Source organism: Mytilus edulis, chromosome 7, assembly GCF_963676685.1.
Source record: "Mytilus edulis chromosome 7, xbMytEdul2.2, whole genome shotgun sequence".
Lineage (NCBI taxonomy): Eukaryota > Metazoa > Mollusca > Bivalvia > Mytilida > Mytilidae > Mytilus > Mytilus edulis.
In genome coordinates this window covers 60,064,299-60,085,509 of record NC_092350.1, presented here as the reverse complement: position 1 = coordinate 60,085,509, position 21,211 = coordinate 60,064,299, and the positions used below count along the sequence as shown (strand labels likewise).

At 32.9% G+C, this 21,211-nt stretch overlaps 1 protein-coding gene across 1 annotated transcript; it reads right to left on the bottom strand.

Annotated features, from left to right (window-relative positions):
- Nucleotides 1–606: 606 nt before the first annotated feature.
- LOC139481897 (uncharacterized) lies at nt 607–6,444 on the bottom strand. Its single transcript, XM_071265416.1, has 6 exons — nt 5,882–6,444; nt 4,682–4,855; nt 4,396–4,481; nt 3,717–3,808; nt 2,349–2,458; nt 607–1,688 (listed from the first exon to the last, which is right to left on the bottom strand). Exons 1-6 carry the CDS (start codon nt 6,188–6,190, stop codon nt 1,374–1,376), a joined length of 1,086 nt encoding a protein of 361 aa, XP_071121517.1. The 5' UTR covers nt 6,191–6,444; the 3' UTR covers nt 607–1,373.
- Between the last annotated feature and the right edge of the window lie 14,767 nt (nt 6,445–21,211).

The window sequence follows — 21,211 nt, the reverse complement described above, 5'->3', positions numbered from 1 at the left end:
ATTGTTATAAGCATTAAAAAAGGGGAAAGGGTGTGTGCAAATATGTTGATAATTTGATGATTTACAAATCTACAAGATTCACAATTAACAAGAGTGTTTGTATTTTTATAAAGATGGTTAGGTGAGACTTAGGCCATAACCTTATGCACAAATTTGCTGTACCATATGGCTGTAAAAGTTTCAAGCTTCAGGTGTATCTTGACTTGCTACATGCCTTTATGTCATTTATCGTTTTTTGTTCCGTAATGAGGTAAAAAGAAAAAAAAAAAGAACTGCATTTTGCTTCTAATATTCTAAACGCTAAAAAACGTTAAAAAGGACACAGGCACTTTGACTCAGCAAAAGGTAATTCGATCAATCAGTAATCAGAAGACTCTGGACTATGAATCTTAGAAAAGACTGCCCTGAGAATATTTTCACACCAAACAATTAGAATCACGAAATTGCAACGATAAACACCAAAATCGAGCAGCACACCTATATCATATTCCCGATACTCAAGAAGTACATTTTGCAATATAAAACTCTGAAATTATATTTTTCTTATTTACACAAGAAGCCCCGGGAAACAAGTTATTTACAAGTATAAATAATAAAGTAAATACATTTTATGTGGTCATATTCTTTATTATGCACATTCAAATAGCTACATGTTTGAAGAAGTGTTACATATTCGGCATCACATTCTGATCAAACCTTATTTTGATAAATAAAAATCTAGACAAACTGAAAACGTGTTCTGTATACTTCTATATTCATTTTTTACATTAAATTTAGGCTTTCTTTTTTTCGAGAAGTCAGCGTATTGATGACATGTACATATATGTTCATTATTCGCCATACCCTGTTCCTCGTGAGAAGGGGCATCCAGGATAAGCAAATCTATTTATAAAAACCACAAAAATAAATGTAAAGAATTTTGTGAATTGATTAATAGTTTTAGTGGACAAAAATAATAAGACAAAACAAATGAATAACAAATCATAATCAATGACGTACACATGCTACATTTCATTTAAAAATAAACATGTACATTATTGAAAAAATAAGCGAACAAAAGTTTACAAAAAATAAACAATTGTGTACAAAAGTAAAAATATGTTTGTGTGCGGCGCGTGCGTGTCAATACGCCGCTTCCCTATCCCACCAAGCATATCAAATGGTTTTAAGTTAAAGGAGAATGACCCGTGGTTCTTTACATGTTTAGCTGAAACTGAATATAAACACAATTTAACAAAATAAAACGAGACGGCAACATAAGTTCAAATTAATTCGTCGTAATAAGTTAAACAAGACCATATATGTATGCCAAAATGTTTATTAGTACATGTACATGTATCTGAAATGACTGATGGTCAAAACTCCATATCACCTTAGCCAAACATCCACTCCAGTCCCTTGGGCTTTTTGGGACACGGTCTATCTGATGGCTCCCCGACTGTTCTTTTGGATTTTAATCTCTTCCCCTGAGCGTTTAACGTACGATCGTATTTTCTATCCAAACGCTGTATCAGCTGTTTAAACTCTGTCGACACCCACGACAGAGGACGTGTAACGAAGATAGAATCGTCCTCAGAATCGGAATCTTCTGAGGACATGGTTTCAATCTCCAATGCTTTCATGAACCTTTCCTCCTCCTTTGGATCAATTTTTCTTTCTTTTAGGGTTCTTCTTCGGTTGATAAGTTTCTGAAAAAAAGACACATATGTACAATTTACCTTAAATGTTAAACTCAGAAGATGGTGAAATAAAAATTTAAATAAATACCACATGATGTATAATTTGGATTATTTCCCTTGCATTACTATCAACAAACGAAATTGAAATCGCTATAAATAACGAATAATTAAGTATTGGTACCTTGTACAGTTGTTTTCGTATATAGCATAGGCGTATCATGGGGGTCCCTTAACTCGGATTAAAAAAAACAGTGGGATTTAAGGGTAAAATGGGTCCGCCCTCTTTAACAGATTTTAAAAAAGGCGTTCTCCTTTTATTCCGAAAAATCCGGACCCGTCTCTGAATAAGCGATTTGTTAAAATGGTAATTTTCTCATTTACAAAAAAATATATACAGATGAAAACCATGAATTAACCATAATATACGGAAAAGTTACATGAACCTTCAAATCTCTTAATCAAACTGCCTACAACAAATTGATTACGTTTAATTCATTTGAACTCATCAAAAGCATCAAACATCTCCTTACTGTTATATAAGTTTCAATCACGAATCAATGGGTCTTTAATCAATCTTTATTGAAATTCCTATCTTAAGAATAATTATCACCGATGTTTATTCCTAATCCAGATGACTAAAACTGTCTCAAGTGTTAATTCAGCACATACCCTGTGTTTTCGGCCATAGAGAACCATTTTTCTATTATGTTCTTCTTTTTTCCCTGTTAACTCCATTATCTCCTTCTGTTTAACAGAATTGAAATACGTTTCAATCCTACCTGCAGAAAAAGAAAGAACTATGTGAAAATATCAAACCTAAAATTAATACTTCACTGCCAAAGCCTAAATGAAATAACAAAAAAAAAAAACAGAATAACGCCTCGAAAACCTGTACAGTTTGAATGATAGGTCCATACATGTTACTCATTGATACACAAACTGAGGAGGGTTGGGATCCCGCCAACATTTCAGGAGCCAGTGATTCATTGGTTTTCGTTTGTGTATATGTTACATATTTGTTTTTTGTTCATTTTCTGTACATAAATTAGGCTGTTAGTTTCCTCGTTTGAATTGTTATACATTGTCATTTCGGGGCCTTTTATAGCTGATTATGCGGTATGGGCCTTGCTCATTGTTGAAGTCCGTACGGTAACCTATAGTTGTTAATTTCTGTGTCATTTTTGTCTCTAGTGGAAAGTTGTCTCATTTGCAATACAACATCTTCTTTTTTATATGAAGATACATTTTGATTTTAATTCTAAAATATGTAGATATAACCACCAATAAAATTATATCAGATATAATTTATATACATATATATGGTGTGTACAATTGTTTCGTAAAAAACACTGCAAACCTTTAGAAGAATAATAGAAGATTTTTTTTTAAAGTTAAGGCGCAAACAAACGCTTTCAACGACAGCTTTGGAAAAATTCTCAATGATATTCGAACATGCATATACTGATTAAAAAGTGAGTACATAAACTAAAAAAAAAAGGAAAGGAACTGCGCTTCTATTGCTGTTTACCATCTCGACATCAAAGTGATGCCTTCAAGACAGAGCTAGCCGAATCTGAGGCAAAATCTTACTTCAAGTTTGAAACGGACCTTTTTTTTTTAACCAAATGACGGTCACGTGCCACATCTCAGAATTAAAAAAAGCGATGTAGTAATGACAATTTATCAATTAGGGTAAAGAAAAAAATCGGATACTGTCATTAATTGACGGTCATTTGATATTCATGGAGGAATTTGGGGATGATCGAATCATTCTTTTTACTTTTTACTAAGCGCGTTTATTTGATATTGTGTTTGTTTGTTTTTGTTATTTTGTTTGTTTTGGTGTTTGGTTGGATTTTTTTTTGGAAAAAGGGGGGGGGGGGGGCGGTCGTTCGAAAAAACGTAATTCCCAATCCACCATACAATCATAAGTTTAAGAAAATAAGTGATAAAACGCATTGGATAGGTAATTTTGATCGTCTAACGACTGTTACAAAATATTATAAGTATAAGTGCTGCAGCTATAGATGTACTTACACCTGATCACACCCTCTTCAACAGTTTGATGCTGACCCTTCACATAAATCAAAATCGCCTCTGTCATTGCTTTATTTTCTTCAGAATTGCATCTATGAATATAAGAATATGTTCATCATCAATTTCCTTATTTTGAAGCTAAACTCATATAGTTCGTTTATTATAACTTTAAACATACTTGTAACAGAAAGAAAAAATGTGGACTAGTCTTCCTTGTCCTTTATATTAAAAAAAAGAATTGTCACTATAGGTGCATTTACGTTGCACACAGTGGACACTTAATTAAAAGGCGGGCTATACAGTTCATAAAAGGCAGAAACGTTTTGATTTGATAACAAAATATTTAAAAAAAATAAATAAAGAAAAAATAACATCCATCCGGACATTGCTATACTTTTGTTTGGTTTGGCAACATATAGGTACAGCGACTTGGACGCAATAGAGCGACCATAAACAATCGGCATCAACATCATTGAATGAGGAATCAGATGGTATATGATTTTTTTAATTTTAAATAAATGTGCCGCGTCAAGTCTAAGCCAGCAATTTCTCTGTTTTCTATAAGGAGTGTGCTCTTTCGTCCCACTGCACAAGCAAGTTCTTAAAAGGTCTTCAGATGTCATATAATTTATGCGGACTAGGTATTCGATTGTTGTTATAAGATACATGTTATACTCACTTTAGTACTGTACCGGCTGCAGTTTTTGTGGTCCACTTTAACCCATTTGTTGTCTGGTTATGTTTGTATCCGTCACGTACAGATTGCTGTAAAAAGTTTAAAGTAAACACTATTATATTTCGAATGATGAGTAATGTATCGAAAAAAAACAAATGAAAACAGTTAAGTAAGTTAATTGATTACACTGTATGCATACATGTATATTGATAACTGAATATTTGATTGGTTAAGGCTACTAGTTTATTCCAAGTGACATTAAATGAAACAACTGTAAGAAATGAAATACCTTTATATATGCAGGCACGTGAATCTCATTTTTACTTTTATTCAGCTGCTTTCCATTTTCTGGTCTTTTTTCCAAAGTTTTTAACATTGAAAGGCATTCTCCAACAAGGGCATTTTGTTTGACAAACTGCTCTTGTAAAAATGTCCTTTGATTGTCAAATAACTTCTCAAGTGTCTGAAAATACAAATATGTTGATATATTTAAACTATCATTGGTATTATTAATTCACCAATCATGTGTCAATTTATAGTATTGCACCGTGGATAAGACTTGAACATAATTATGATGATTGAAAGTTATCGAAAAAAAGAATAGCATGATATCTTAAAAATAACCATGTACACAACCCTATATATCGCCTACAAAACTTGAGTATAAATTGCGTTTTTTTTAGTTTTGTTTGAAATACTGACAATTTCAATTTCGTACAAGAAGAGATAATTCATATGACAATATGCACTTCGCTTTATTTCAGACAGGGCAAACAAACTGTTTATGTATAATTCTTATTTTTTTTGAAAAACTTATAGATTAAATGTGCGACATAACCTTGTTAAATATAATATATGAAGGGGTTATATTTAAAATCGAACGTGTAATGCTTTCAAATAAAAGAAATAGATTTTCTCCAGCTTAGTTTCTTATTTGCGAAAGACCTTTATGTATATATATATTGGCGTTTATACTAGCACTTAAGATAATACATTGTTTTAATCTTCAGGTGGTACCCAACACCTTGACTAATATTAATATTAATTTGGCTCGTTTAATTTTCATAGAATTTTGACAAAATGTTTACTTTGACCTTTGACAAAAATTTGAATCAACCACTTTATAAGAAAATTTTCATTGGTTATAGCAGTTTGACTAAGAAGCCTAATATTTCCTTAACAATACAAAGTGATTAAAACGTTTAACTGAATTTCAGAGTTATCTCCCTGTAGTATTAGGTACCACCTTAATCAAAGCATTCAAGGAACCGTAAAAGCTGTCACATCAATCAAAATGAAATATCATTAAACTGATAAAAGTATCCTTATCAAATCTAAAATGGAAATGACCACGCCACAAAATCATAAAATTATAATATTGCCTCATTCATGCCTATCAATTCCCAATCGTCATTATATATCGTGGAAGTATGTCAATTTAATACTTCAATTGGTTACACACATGTTCATAAGTTATAAAGTAAAGTACCTTAATACACGAGCTGGATATACGTGTAGTGTTTTCTTGTTGCACTCTACCTAGTAAAGGGGTACTGGTTTGTTGGGTATACGACCGAGGAGTATCTTGTGGCCCTCCACAAGCACCTGACGAAACTGTGACTGGGCTATTTGCTATAACTGGACTCTCAAAATGTGGCCTCCATATCTGTGCTGGACTTGGGCTTCTTCCTTGCTCAGGGACTTCTGAAGTCTGTGATGACTCAAGAAACAAATGCATGCTGCTGTCCCCAATATCCGGATCCTCATCAGAAGACATCAAAGAGTTGAAAGTTGACATTTTGAGGTATGTGCAAATCTTAGAATTCGGAGTTCGTGTTTAGAGAGTAAATTTTGATTTAAATGAATATGTGTATAGCTTCTGATCTTTATAGCCAACTTGCAGTTGTTACAACTGCATGCCACATGACCAGAAAACAGATTTATCCTATGCAATTTACATTGATCTTCGATGACATCAAAGTTCTTCATCTCTATGTGTATAAGGGATCAAAGCTTCCGTGTTTGACATATTAACAAAAGCACTCCTCCTTTCTAGTTAGTCATACAATAGTTAGTGCTACTCATTTACAGATCAAAGTATTTGTATACATTGCATGAACAATATTGTTCAATTACCAGTTCAAGAAATCTTTCAATATCATCATGTATAGATATTTGACGGTTAAAAAAGAGACTGATTTATTATGATACATGATTTATCATTCATATACATTTGATATTTGATGATTATTTTCCTTTTTCTATCTTTCAGTAAATTAAGGTCGCATATTCAAAAGTGCGTAATCATCTCCCTTTATTCATTTGATTATATTATGTACAATAATCAAGTTGAAAAAAATCAAAATGTTTTTCATTTTACAATAAAAATTGTAACAGATGTTAAAAAAAATAATAAACTATTTAAGGAACCGAGGTTTTTCCTAAAAAAATAATCTGGTCAAGCAGATGTAAAAAAAAATTGAAAAAAAATATTGATAGCGTAAAGGGGGGGGGGGGGGGGGGGGGAATCCGACACAGACAAAAAAAACATCTCCCCTCCCTTTGAAGTTAAATGGTTGCTCCCTAAACACAAGTGTTACAAAGTTTACCATTACGAAATTAAAGGGATAGTTAACTTCATTTTGTTTTTATTGTATACAATAGAACCGTGACATCCGCGATATCACAGGTCCGTGACTGAATTAAAGTATATAACTATGTGCAAGCCTTATTTTAGCCTGAATTTTTAGTATTGGTATTGTAATCTGAAAAAGTCATGCTGATTATAATATGCACAGTTTTCTATGCTTTCAAAATCTTTCTTGTTTGAACTTTTCGAACTGGAACTTATCAATTATGGTAATAAGATAAGATAAGAATTTTATTAATCTAACCAAGAACATATAAAGGGCATCATTTTACAACAAACAATATTATGACAATATGATTGGTAATTAATTATGTGGAAAACAAAAGGGTCTGGAATGGTTAATCAACTTAAGTGTCTTATATTAGCTATATATAAACATTTGAAGGACGCCTCCGGGTGCGCCATAGACGGATCAAGAGGGGGAGTCAGGGGGCCCGGGCCCCCCTTTCATGGGGGAAAATTTGGTTGATTATAAAGGAAATCACTGAAGCATGGCTGGAGCCCCCCCCCTTTTTAGGTCAGTCAGCGCCCCCCCACCCCCCCCCCCCCTTCCCCCTTTATGAAAAGTTCTGGATCCGCCACTGTGCGGGAGTTTCTCGCTGCATTGAAGACCTAAAGGTGACCTTCTGCTGTTGTCTGTTCCATGGTCGGGTTGTTGTTTCTTTGACACATTCCCTATTTCTATTCTCAATTTTATCTATTACAAGACCTTCCTATAGAATTTATAGTTAACTTGTTCTCGTTCTGAAAATGCATGAAACATTTGCAACAGGATGTTAAGCAACCAATAATCAATCTTATGCAAGTTTATACACAAAAAATGACAAAGGTCAACTGTGTCCCACACATAAGAAATATTATTTAAATTAAAGTCCTGACCGCAAAGACACCTCCAATATTATGTATATCAACAGCCAGCAAAGTGATAACTTCCTAGCATTCAAACTGTAGGATAATTTACCCGGAACAGCTTTATACCCAAAATGGGACAGATGGACAGAAAGATAAAAGGACACAAGCAAAAATTGACCCCTGATAACTATGCTTGTCTTTATGTCTTTATAATGTATACTTTTCATTTGGTTTAGCTATATACAACTATATCGATATGCTACAAAATTACTTTTAAACACGAATGTCTTAGCTACAGGAAACGACTATCGCCTCCGGGTGCGAGAATTTCTCGCTGCATTAAAGACCTGTTGGTGACCTTCTGCTGTTGTCTGCTCTATGGTCGGGTTGTTGTCTCTTTGACACATTAACCATTTCCATTCTCAATTTTATTCAATTATAAGCAATAATGAAAATTGATAATTATTTTAAGGCCAAAGTTACCGGACCTAAGTCCAATTAAGATAGAACGGGGAAGTCATAAGAAGCAAATATTATAAAAGCACATTTGTCCTTTATAAAACTCGCAAATGTCTATTTAAAAAAAGCTCAAATTTCTTATGAAAAAGCGCAAATGTCCTGCGCCGCATTGTATAGAAGATACACGTATGTCTGTCAGTTAAATAAATTCTGTGAAGGTTTAACAGAAATGCTGACGTTGAAAAGAGAAAATAACCCCAAAAATGAATCTAAATGTTGATGACATCACTAGACATGCTAGATAAGGATTAGTTTTGTTACATAATTTTATTTTACGGTTCAAAAGTGCACAAGTTTCAATCATACAAAAGAAACATGAGAAATACAGAGCGATTTGGAAACAATAAGAATTTATATAAATTCGTTCCTCAAAGAAGGATTGTTATGTCTAGATTTTGGCGACTTTAGTTGCAGTCAACAAATAACAAATTGTAAAACTGCATGTACAGTAAATATTGAAATTGTTTGTGTTGGTTAGAGACACATTTGTAATGATGATGACTTGTAAACTAAGACCGTGTTCACACCAAACGCTATGTACAGTAAACATGTGTGGTCGGGTTGTTGTCTCTGACAAATTCCCCATTTCCATTTTCAATTTTATTACATTTGGTTTAATGTAATGTACACTAGTTTCACATTAAATTTGTTCACATCTATACACCTTGTTTAGCTACCTGTACATAATATTTGTTCACACTTGTAAACTATATGTCATTAAATTGTTCATTACATAGAACCGAATTCAAATTTTCGAACAACTTTCTAGCAGTTAGGGAACGACCATTTGACTTTAAAAAAAGGGGGGATGGATTTTCCCACAATTTGATTTAAAAAAATCGGATCATTCAGATGATAAGAATGAACAAATATTATGAATCCAAAGTTTCCCCATACATTATAGTGTTTAATATTATTGGTACCATCGAAAAAAATCACTAATTATAAACTTTCGCGCGAGAAAAAATTCAGACTCAGAACCCCCCCCCCCCCCCCCCCTCCGATTTTCCCCTGTATTTTAAAAGTTAAGGGGTTGCTCCTTTAAAAAAGTCATTTTGGATGAGTCTCGATTATGCATTAAAAACGCAGACTCGCCATCAGCGTGCTGACAGACGAAGAAAAACAATTGCGATGTTAAGGATCACTACATTTCTATCTTTTCTATTTGTTTCAAATGGTATTTTTTCTCCAAGGAGTATTTGGCAAAGAGAGGGTGTAATGTTTTTTTTTCTATTTCTAATTGTATTTTAACGGAAATGAGATATTACACAAACAAACAATTAACCTCACCCTTTTTCAGTAATGCATATATGAGTGAATCGTTGTTTGAGTATAAAGACCAGTTGCAAATATTTCTGTCAGTGTGTACGTCCAATCGATTCGGGAAGACATTTTAAATAAATTATGTGTTCGGCAATGATGATGAACGAGTCTTGATTATGAATTATAAGGCTACGTAATGTGTTTTTATAACAAATACATATATCAAGTTTAGACAAATATTTCTGTAAAAAACGTTATTAATAAATGTTATATTAGGTATCAATTTAATATAAGAATTATTTCTTTTTTAAATATACACGGGAAAATTTAAGGTCTGAATGCCTAGTTTTGTGTACACTTAACCTACACAAGGCCTACATCAACTATCGACTGCGTGTAGACAAAACACGATTTAAACTACATGCAAACATTGAGTTTTATCAATGGGAACGTAATTTTGTTTAGTTTATGTGTGAGTTACACTTACACAACAACGAGTTTAGGTCAATGTGAACACGGCCTAATTTTTGACTATGTTGAATTTTTGACACCATTATTTAGAGAAAACATTTTCAAAGAAAAGTGTGACTGTGGTATGAGAACATTAAAATTTCATTCCAGTATACAATATTTTTTTTTATAAAAATCAGTCATTTCTTATTCAAATTCATATTAGAGATTTTAATATATAAATATAAAGATAAAATACTAAAAACACATACTTTTTTTTTATTTTTTGCATTGCAAAAACTTTAAAAGAAAATAAAAGGGGGACCTTGTGTATATAAAATTCAAACGTCAGAAGATTTTGCCACTAGCTGATTTTGATAACAACCTATTTATGTAGAACAGTACTTTTACAATACATAATACACATGTGGTCATTTCTGGTCAGTCATCTAAGATATTGTGGTAATCCGAAGATTTCCTGCTGTGATGACAAATAAACAAGTGTTTGAATTAATGGTTTGCCAATAAGCTGTTAATTGGTTAATGTTCTGGCTATTTTGCTGAAGAAACTAAAAATCTGGCGTTTGTCCTATAACTGTTAAGTTGACTTCCTAGATTTGTCGTTTTTACCCCAGGGCGGCTAACAAACTGGACCTCGTTCTTTTATATAGATATCAAAAGTAAACATATTAATTAATTAAATTCACAGCCTGTTGGTCCGTGTAACACTTATCAATTCATAGTTTTAAAAAGTTTTGAAATTTTAGATTTTTGGAATTTTGATCAAAGTTTTAAAATATCAAAATTTCAAATTGTGTAAAAGTTTTGAAATTTTGAAATTTTAACCAAATTATTAAAATATTAAAATTTCTAATATCGTTTTTAAATTTAATAGTTTAGGAATTTGATCAAACTTTTAAAATACTAAACCTTACGTGCAATTTTGATTATTTCACTTTTTGAAAGTTTGATTTTTTAAATTTTTGATTAAAATATCAAAAATAGAAAAGGGGCAAAAAGAGGGGTACCTGTAAAAAGCGAAACGAAATAAAAGCGGAACGAAACGAAACAATATGAATTGAAAACATACTGATACTTAAAAGTTTATGTATGAAATAAAACCACAGACAGACAGTTGTAAGCGGTGAAAAATTGGATGACAAAATAAATATTTCTCAAAAGAAGAGAATTCATTTCAAAACCAGACGTACGGCTCTGATATTGGCCATTTTACTTGCTGATTTTTCTAGCACCTATATTTTAGGAGAAACAGGAGTAACAGTAAAAACTGAACAACTCGCAGTAGGTCAAATAGTATGGTTAGGTTGAGCATGTATATATATTTTCTACTGATCTCTAAGCAATAAAAAGGCTCAATACACGGTGTATTATCTCTTTTGATTTCAAATTTTTCTGTTTTGCTCTACGACTTCTTACTTTCTGCAATCATGTTGGCTAAAGAATATCATTTCATATACATTATGAACGATCATCTTTAACGTTTTAATCTGTTGTTTGTAAGTTGTTGGCCCTAAATATTCAGCTTTGAGCGTTCCCTAAGAAGGTCGATCAAGAAAAGCGCTTCGGTCGTAACTTTTAACGTTCTGTTTTCATTTTTATCGGTTGTATGACGATCATAATTATATTGAGTTGTATCAATGATTTTAGTTAATATTTTTTTGGTACTTATAGCTCTGGTTTTGTAAAAGTTGAAACCTTTCATATCATATATAAACGTATATCATAAACATTATTTTCACGAGCATTCATATTTATGTAATAGTTGCCGCTGTACTACATTGTGCCCATCTAGCATTCATATTTATGTAATAGTTGCCGCTGTACTACATTAAGCGCCCATCTATTCATTTGTAGGTGTCGGCATTTTGAAAATTGAAAATTCTGTTCAAAAGTTTATATCAGCGATAAATGGTAATCTTTTGGGGAATCCAATATATAGATAGTCACTTTTTTTTACTCTGATACTACCACGAGGGGCTTCGATAATGGTACATTAAGATATTCTGATCTCCAATTTGATGAAAAAATAATATTCCGCTGTGCCAGCAGAGGACAAAAGAAAAATTCTGAATCCAAATTTTCTCCATGCCTTATAGTGTTAAATTTTGAACCAGACAAGTTGATTAATAGCGATGTAAAACTTAATAAAATTGTTAGCGCTTCGACAAAACAATCACACCCCAGTTTTAAAGTTAAATGGTTGCTCCCTTATAGACAACGTTTGGACTGGTTATCATATACGTAGCTCCATTATGGGTCCTAAATCAACCACTGTTTTTAAATAGTAAATAAAATTAAAGGGATTTTTTTTGTATTAAGGGATATTATTGTTCCGTATTTGCATATTGTTATTTGAGCATTTTTAAGTTATCGTACGACAATCGACTTTAAGCAAACTAAAAGAACACATGTACATCCAGTCAGAATGGGGCGTGTAAAGAGAAGCCACACTGTCAGCTGCTTGATGGATTTTCCATTTTTGGCCGTACACCAATGTTGCTCTCGAAAAACCAGTACAATGTAAAACGCTGAATTTTAAGTAAAGAATTCACCTATGGAACGCTGAACTGAAATTTGAAAGTCAAGAAAAATAAGAACCGAAACAATTGAAGAGGTGTTTGGCCAAAGTGGAGTTAAAACATATCAAAATCCATCTATAAGGGCTACTTTGTCCAAGGGAATTGAATCCTACGTTTCTTCGTAATTTGTATGAAAACAACCTATTTTAAATTATCGATTTTTTGTTGCCAGTGACAAATATTTCATGATTGTTCAGGAACAAATTAGCAATAAATGCAACAGGGAGAGAGTGTGCATAATGAAAACATATAAAACCTTTCAATTAGTTTAATTGAGGTCTGGAGCTGGCGTATGGCAGTAACTGCTAGCCTTATATATAGTAGTCCTTTATATATTTATTATTAGCATTGTCATTTTGATTAGTTTCTTTTGTTTCCTATTCTGACATAGGACTTGTATTTCCTTTTCTAGTGCGTTTTACTGTTCGTATTACTGTGTGTTTTTCATTCTTTATTGGCTAGATGTATAGGGGAGGGTTGTGATCTCACGAAACATGTTTAACCCCGCCGCATTTGTGCGCCTGTCCCAATTCAGGAGCCTCTGTCCTTTTAAGTCTTGTATGATTTTAATTTTAGTTCATTGTTAAATTTCGGAGTTTAGTATGACGTCTATAATCACTGAACCAGTACACTTTTTTTGTCTAGGGGCCAGCTGAAGCACGCCTAGCACAACGTTCATTGCAACGCTATACATTAAGTATTCCTTCCGTATCATTTCTTGGAACTGAAATAAATCATAAAAGGCAATATAGTATCGTCATGCAATCGATAAAAAAAGAAAACAAAACGTTTAAAGTTGCATGCGACCGAAGCGCTCTTTCTGGATCTACCTTCACCAGGAACGTCAAAAAGGCGAATATTACTATTTGGTTTATTGCGAGTTGATCAGTTTTCACTGATACTTCTAAATGTTGGGCACTGGGAACACCATATAGCTCTAAATTATTTATCTCAAACGCTAACCTTATATTAGAGATTTAAATCAACTTATTTGATTCCGGTTTAAATAGTTTGTTTTTTTGATAGATGCACAACCTTAAAATTTCAGGATACTGTTATCCCATGTGATGTCTAATATGTTTCATAAAAAAAACCGACTTCTTCTTTTCATTATTTATTTTGTAATTAAAAATGATTTGATATATTTCGTGCTATTTATTTATAACTAAGAATGATTGTTATCAGAGCCGTGTTTACATCAGTGTTTACAGCCTCTTTTCGCCCCTTTTCTAATTTTGATATTTTAATCAAAAATTTAAAAAATCAAACTTTCAAAAAGTGAAATAATCAAAATTTTTATAAATGCAATCCCAAAAATGTTTATGCAATCGCATAATTACATTTACGGTATGGCAAAAATGATCGCATTGTCCAATGAAAATCTTCTTTATATATTGAATTCAGGGTGAAATTTTCGGAACAACTTTCTACAATCTAACGAAACTGTCATTTTCTTTCATTGGGGGGATGGGAGGCAGCAGGGGAATCTTTCTGATTTTTCGTCATGTCCCTACTTTTGAAGAATGAAAATTAATTCAAGACCCCTTTATATAGAAATTAAAATTACCCCACCCCCCCCCCCCCTCCCCCCAAAAAAAATGTATAGATACTTTTATTTCTTATTAATAGCAAAAATACAAACATACAATTTCTATTCATATTATTATCGTTCAATAAAATTTTGCATCAGTAGTCCAGGCGCGGATCTAGAACCTTGAGTTCTGACGGGAAAATTGGGGCACCATGAAACCAAATTGGAATATTTATTTAAAGATGTATATATGCGAGTGTAGGTGGTAATGATGGAAGGCTATCTATCGTTTCTAAAGTTCAATATCTGATATTGTTAGCATGTCAATTGGTCTCTATAATATTCGTCCTAAACATGCATGACATATTTGCTACTGGACGTTAAGCACCCAACAATCAATCAATCTATTTTTATATTTCATCACATCTTTATTCTGTTACATTTGTATATTTTTTGGTCTCATTATTCTCTCCTTTATAAACCGTATTCATGTCCTTATAAATGGTGACCGATAGATAGCCTCATACATGAACATGGTAATTGAAAGAGGAAAAATATACTGTCATAATTACTGTATGCTTGGACATAGATAAATATATTAGTCTCAGATTGTGTAATAAAATAAGTCTCAGGAAAATACAATAGCTTTGTATTAATAATTATATTAGACAATAATTGGTAATGTAAGGATTTTGTTATGAAGACATATCCCATATATCCCATATATCCCATTTATCGATACTAAAATTCTTGGCACTACATATTTATTTGTAATTATAAAAAAAAATTACGGATATGATTGCCATTGAGTAAACTTTCCACAAGAGACCAAATGACACAGAAATTAAGAGCTATGGGTCACCATACGGCCTTCAACAATGAGAAAAGCTTATACCACGTAATCAGCTATAAAGGGCCCCGACATTACAAATACAATGCAATTCAAACGAGAAAACTAACGACCTTATTTTTGTACAAAAAATGATTGAAAAACAAATATGTAACTAATCAACAAACGACAACCACTGAATTACAGGCTCCTGACTTGGGACAGGCACATTCATACAGAATGTGGCGGGGTTAAACATGTTAGCGGATAAACCCTCCCCTAACCTGGAACAATGATGCAACAGTACAATTAACATAAGTTCGTTTTCTTTATTGCATCTTTAAACAAACAACTTATCAGTTGTCGTTTGAACAGCATAAGCAAACATACGACATGAAAATAACACTAGCAAGCCTCACAATTGCTCTCGACATTGACACAAATGGCCTTGTATATGGGTTAATATCCATGGTGATAGAGATAAAAAAAAATCAGTTTAAGCTCATTTGGATGTTTTTTTTTCATCTTACTTAGTGTCAAACAGGGTTACCAAGGCCTCTAGTTCAACATTTACTATGACAAAACAAAACGGGATGGGCGATCTGGGTACTTTAGCAACTTAATTACTCTAACATTATGTTCACGATTGAAGGGTACATAAATCTTTGAATAAATGAAAATATGAGACTTTAGTTTTCCATTTCTTTTAATTTTTTGCAGTGATTTCATCTGAATTCAATTTATATTTGAAAATGCTTTGATAAAAAGTGTATTTCCCTATTTATTATTTTACAAATAACCAATGTACATTTAAAATAATATTACTCTGTTTCTTAATATTTACACTGAGAAGTAAAGCTGTCTTTATTTTTTCAGCGAGAATGTCAAAAAGAGACCAGCCTGTGTCAACGGCTCATTTGGAATTTCAGAGGAAACGAGGAAAAAAGGAATGTCCTGGTTGTAATGACATATTTGGGAAGCAGCATTTCGAAAATCATCGGCTTAAATATTATAATAACAGTATATGGCACTGTAGTAGTAAGACATTGAAAAGTCAGGAAACTTCGATAGATGACAACCAAGAAACAGCAAGCCCCGATTTGGCATCATCAGCTGATGAAAATGACCGACCATTAATTTCTAATATAAAGGCAAAATTAAAAAGTAACTTGCAGGCGCTTAACCACGACTCAGATGAATCCGACAGCGAAGAAGAAGAAATTTGGGACAATGTAACGATCGCAGACATTGATTCTGATTTCAACACAGGAGACGATGCACGTCAATTTCAGACTATAATCGGTGATCATGACAGTAGCCGCTCAAATATGCCTTCCCTTTTAATGTCCTTATTGATTTTTGTTTGTACATGGCAGGCCTGTCACATTATTCCAGATATAGCAATCCAGCGTTTGCTCTCATTTTTAAGCGATTTTTTCAATGCTTTGTCTGCAGAAAATGTTGCAATTGCAACAATATCAGCTGCTTTTCCTGCTTCTGTATACAAATCATATAGAGATATCGGTTTCAAGAAAGATAATTTTACTAAATATGTCATATGCAAGAAGTGTTACAAATTATATGATTACGAAGACTGTATGCACATTATCGAGGGTCAACAAGTCTCAAAAACCTGTCAGAATATTCGCTTCCCAAATCATCCACAGATCGGAAGGAGAAAAGTATGTGGAGAACTTCTTTTGAAAGTTGTTCAGCTGCAAAGGAACAGAAAGCTGTATCCTTATAAAACATTTTGTTATAAGTCTTTGGAATCTTCAGTTTCAAGTCTTGTCTACCTTCCTGAATTTGAAAAGAACTGTGAAAAATGGAGATCAAGACGACAAGAAGAAGGTTTTTTTGCAGATGTTTACGATGGACGAATTTGGAAAGAATTCCAAGGTACAGAGAAAAACAACTTTTTGTGTAGCGAGAGACATTATGGATTAATGATAAACTTGGACTGGTTCCAGCCATATGAGCATGTTCAGTATTCTGTAGGTGTTATGTACGCTGTAATTTTAAATTTACCAAGAAACGAACGTTTTAAGTTAAAAAATGTCGTTCTCATCGGTATAATACCGGATATGGGAAAAGAACCAAGTCTACAAACATTCCTTGACCCACTTATAGATGAACTCAAAAGTGTATGGACACACGGTTTTTCGTCGAATTCTTTTCAAAGTAAAAAGGATAAACAGAATTTCAAGTTAGCATTGATGTGTGTCGGCTGCGATATTCCTGCAACAAGGAAATTATGTGGATATTTAGGCCATGGCGCTACCTTAGGATGCTCCAAATGCATGAAAACATTTCCTGGTGATATCGGTAGGAAAATATATGGTGGTTTTGACGTTGAAAATTGGATACCCCGGGATTTAATTCATCAGCGACAGTTGGTTCATCTCATAAGACATGCAAAAACACAAACAGAAAAAGACAGTCTAGAAAGCAAATACGGTCTCAGATATTCTCCCCTTTGGGATCTGGAGTACTTTGATCCAATCAGGATGTCAATTATAGACCCGATGCATAATCTTTATCAGGGAACAGCGAAGAAATTAATTAAAATTTGGTTGGAATTGAAAATTTTGCTACCAGAAGAATTGAAAACGGTACAGGAAAGGGTAGACTCTGTAAATGCTGCTAGCAACATCGGTGCTATACCAAGAAAAATATCCTCCTCTTTCGGTGGATTTACTGCAGAGCAATGGAAGAATTGGACAAATGTTTTTTCCATATTTTCACTAAAGGATGTCTTACCTAATATAGATCTGGATATTTGGCGGAAATTCGTACTTGCAAGTCATACAATCGCTTCTAAGTATGTTACAGAGGCAGATATAAGGCAATATGAGGATAGCATCCTACAGTTTTGCAAAGACTTTGAAGCTAATTATGGTAAGGATCGAGTTACACCGAACATGCATTTGCACTATCATTTGAGCGATTGTATAAGAGATTATGGGCCAGTTTATTCGTTTTGGCTTTTTAGCTTCGAACGATATAATGGTCACCTTAGTTCACTGCCGAAAAACAATCGATCGGTTGAATTGCAGATGATGCGACGTTTTACTCGAGATTCCTTTGTAAAATCTGTAAAACTACCAGAAAAATACGAAATCAATCTAATAAAACACTTTCAACAGATGGATACCCTTGGAGCAGTAGCAGCCATAGCTGATGAAGAGGTTAGACATCTTCTCTACTTAGCAAAACGAAGTGCCCCAATTTTAAACCAGGACTGGTCACACATTGGTGCATATCAATACTCAAAGGCATCACGACACTGTCTTACATATGACGAACACCGTATTATTTCTCGTACTTACAGTGTCATGTATCCAGATTTGTCGGAAGCTGTAATTCCAGAATCTTGTAGAAAATGCACAGCAGTTAGTTTAGGCAATGAGGTATATGGTTCATGGGACTCTAGACACAAGCGTTCATCATTTGTAATGGCTTATTGGCATACAAAAGACGGGGAAATAATTACTGAGACCGGCACTGGGGATCTTACACCCGGCATTATCCAGACTTATTACTTACATAACCTGTTGGTCAGAGGTGATAACAACATGCACTTATTTGCGAGGGTAAAGTGGTTACGTGCTCTACCAGCTAGATACAGGTATCTATGTGGGAGACCAGTAGAAGTGTGGAGCCAAGAAATGTTTGAACCTTTTGGGCCATCTGCATTTATACCTGTTGCACGAATTTATTGTAAATTTGTACGAGCGGATGGTGAGCTTTCAGGAAGGAAAGTTTCCTTTATTTGTCCATTAAATACTGGAACAAATATATAAACATTATTTCACTATTGATTATTAAAATGTATACAATTTAATGCACATATTATATGATATTGATTTGAGTTTTTTGAAACAATTATTGATTCTTGACTTTTTTTTGTCGTTGGGGCCGTCATTTTTTAAACAAAGTACGTACGTTCCAACTATAAAGTTCACTTTAATCACTTGTGGTAGTAAAAGTCAATTTGAATGTTAAGTTATTGCATTCGAGCCCCGTTTTCAATTGCAGATATTTCTGTTTTTATGGTTTCACAAAGATAAAAGATTTAACATAGCAAGTTTTATTTCGGTTAGGGGGGGGGGGGGGTGTCTCTCTGGCAAATCCAGTGCAACACAATTGCCAAGGGAAAATAAACTTCTTTCGATACATTGCGTATGTACATATGTACATGTATCATTTATCTTCATATTATCCATTTGGAAACTATTTTCTTTTAAATGTATAGTACTTGGATCGTTTTATATAAAATATTGCAGAAGAATCGTGGTCTTTATAAAATCTTTGTAATAGACATACATACTTATTTTTACAAATGCATAATTTCATTGAATTCTCAAATTTTCTTAATCACAAACAAACTTACATTTATATACACAATGTATACACATTTATTTTCTCTTTGACTTCTTTCAACTTCTAAGAAATGATTACTTACTATAGCATTTCAAGCTCATATTTTCGGCTGTTCATGAACATTTTATTGTTTTCATCAGTTAATGTTAACTTTTCAAAGAACATACTTCCAATGGTTTTTGTTTAGTCTTTTATACTTTCAGAATGAACTTTTCTCTTGTTAAAAGTTTGTTCCCTGTATTTTATTCATAGATATAGGAAGATGTGGTGTGAGTGCCAATGAGACAAATCTCCATCTAAATAACATTTTATAAAAGTAAACCATTATAAATAGGTCAATGTACGGCCTTCAACACGGAGCCTTGGCTTTATATCTGTTTTATTTTGTGTAACATATATTTTCTGCGTATGAGAAACATGAACATGCACCAATTTTATGCTGAGCCATTTAGATTAACTATTAAGTAAGCATTGCAATTGTAATAAAAAAAAATGGATATTATTATAATTGTTGTATATTAAAACAATATATGGTTAATTGTGTTATATTTGTGTGTGCTTTGTATTATGAAAAGACTTTATAATATTCGAACGAGGAAATATAAACCTAAACGACCTATCTGAAATCTAGTATTTCCAAAAAATCAATTCCAACTGATCATTTCAGCTTATCAGGTCAATTTATTATTTTAACAAAGAGATGACCGGATATCGTTGCCTTTACCAATTATCACACTCAATTTACTATGATTTTAACAAATATTTTATACTGAAGCGTTGATAATGTGCACAATATGTGGTTTCTTTATTGTAAAAGTAATAGGTCATTGGATCAAAATCAAAACAAATATACAACAAAACAAACGATTTACGTCTTCGGTAGACAAATCTATACTGAATTAAAGAAGTTATTTTCTTTAAAAAAAAAAAAAAGAATAAAACAACATGTGAACCTGATGCCTCTTTGCAAATTTAGTAATTTAATCTTTATTTCAAAATTACACCAACATGACCCATAAGGGTCAAGCAATACACAAACAATGATTCAATTAGATAAAATACAATGCAATGATATGCAATACAATAGAACATATTCTAAGAAAGAGTTCAATTTACAAATATATAGCACACACAAAAAGTATGTGAAATTACACATTTTTTATATGAAATGTAGTAATTAAACTGATATGAATTATATATAAATACAATTGGCTTAGATGCTGAGAGAACAAACGCGTATTGCTAACCCAGGAAAAGTAAATTATCGTCCCCTTAACGCGGTCGGTTTGAAAACAGTTTAACTTATTTCTTTTTCCTTAATCCATTAAACAGAAACAAAGTAGTTGTTATACAAACTAGTCTTAGGGAAGCAGGTATTATCCATTGTTGTGTACCCTATAAACAACATGTCACGGGTATGATTGCAAATGAGACAACTGTCCTCCCAAAAAAAAATCAAATAACTTATAATTATGTAAACAACTATATGAGATACCATATGGCCTTTAACAATAAGCAAAATGCACACCGTAAGATTATATACATCATAAATGTTAAACAATTCAATGAGAAAGTGAGCGTTCCGATTTATGGAAACGTAGGAAATGATAAACTATTATGACAGAAAGAGTTCAAAGCTAGCCAATAAATTATAAATTGCTGGCATAGGATATAGAGATGTTTTGAGTGGTTGGATTTACTGTGTTTGCAAGCTTTAACCCCGCTGCATTTTTGCGCCTGTC

Excerpts from the sequence above, each read along its gene's own strand:
- LOC139481897 (XM_071265416.1), bottom strand. The coding sequence starts at position 6,190 with ATGTCAACTTTCAACTCTTTGATGTCTTCTGATGAGGATCCGGATATT. Across the intron at positions 3,809-4,395 it reads GCAGCCGGTACAGTACTAAA|ATGCAATTCTGAAGAAAATA; the intron begins GTGAGTATAACA and ends TTATATTCATAG. Across the intron at positions 1,689-2,348 it reads TCTATGGCCGAAAACACAGG|AAACTTATCAACCGAAGAAG; the intron begins GTATGTGCTGAA and ends TCTTTTTTTCAG.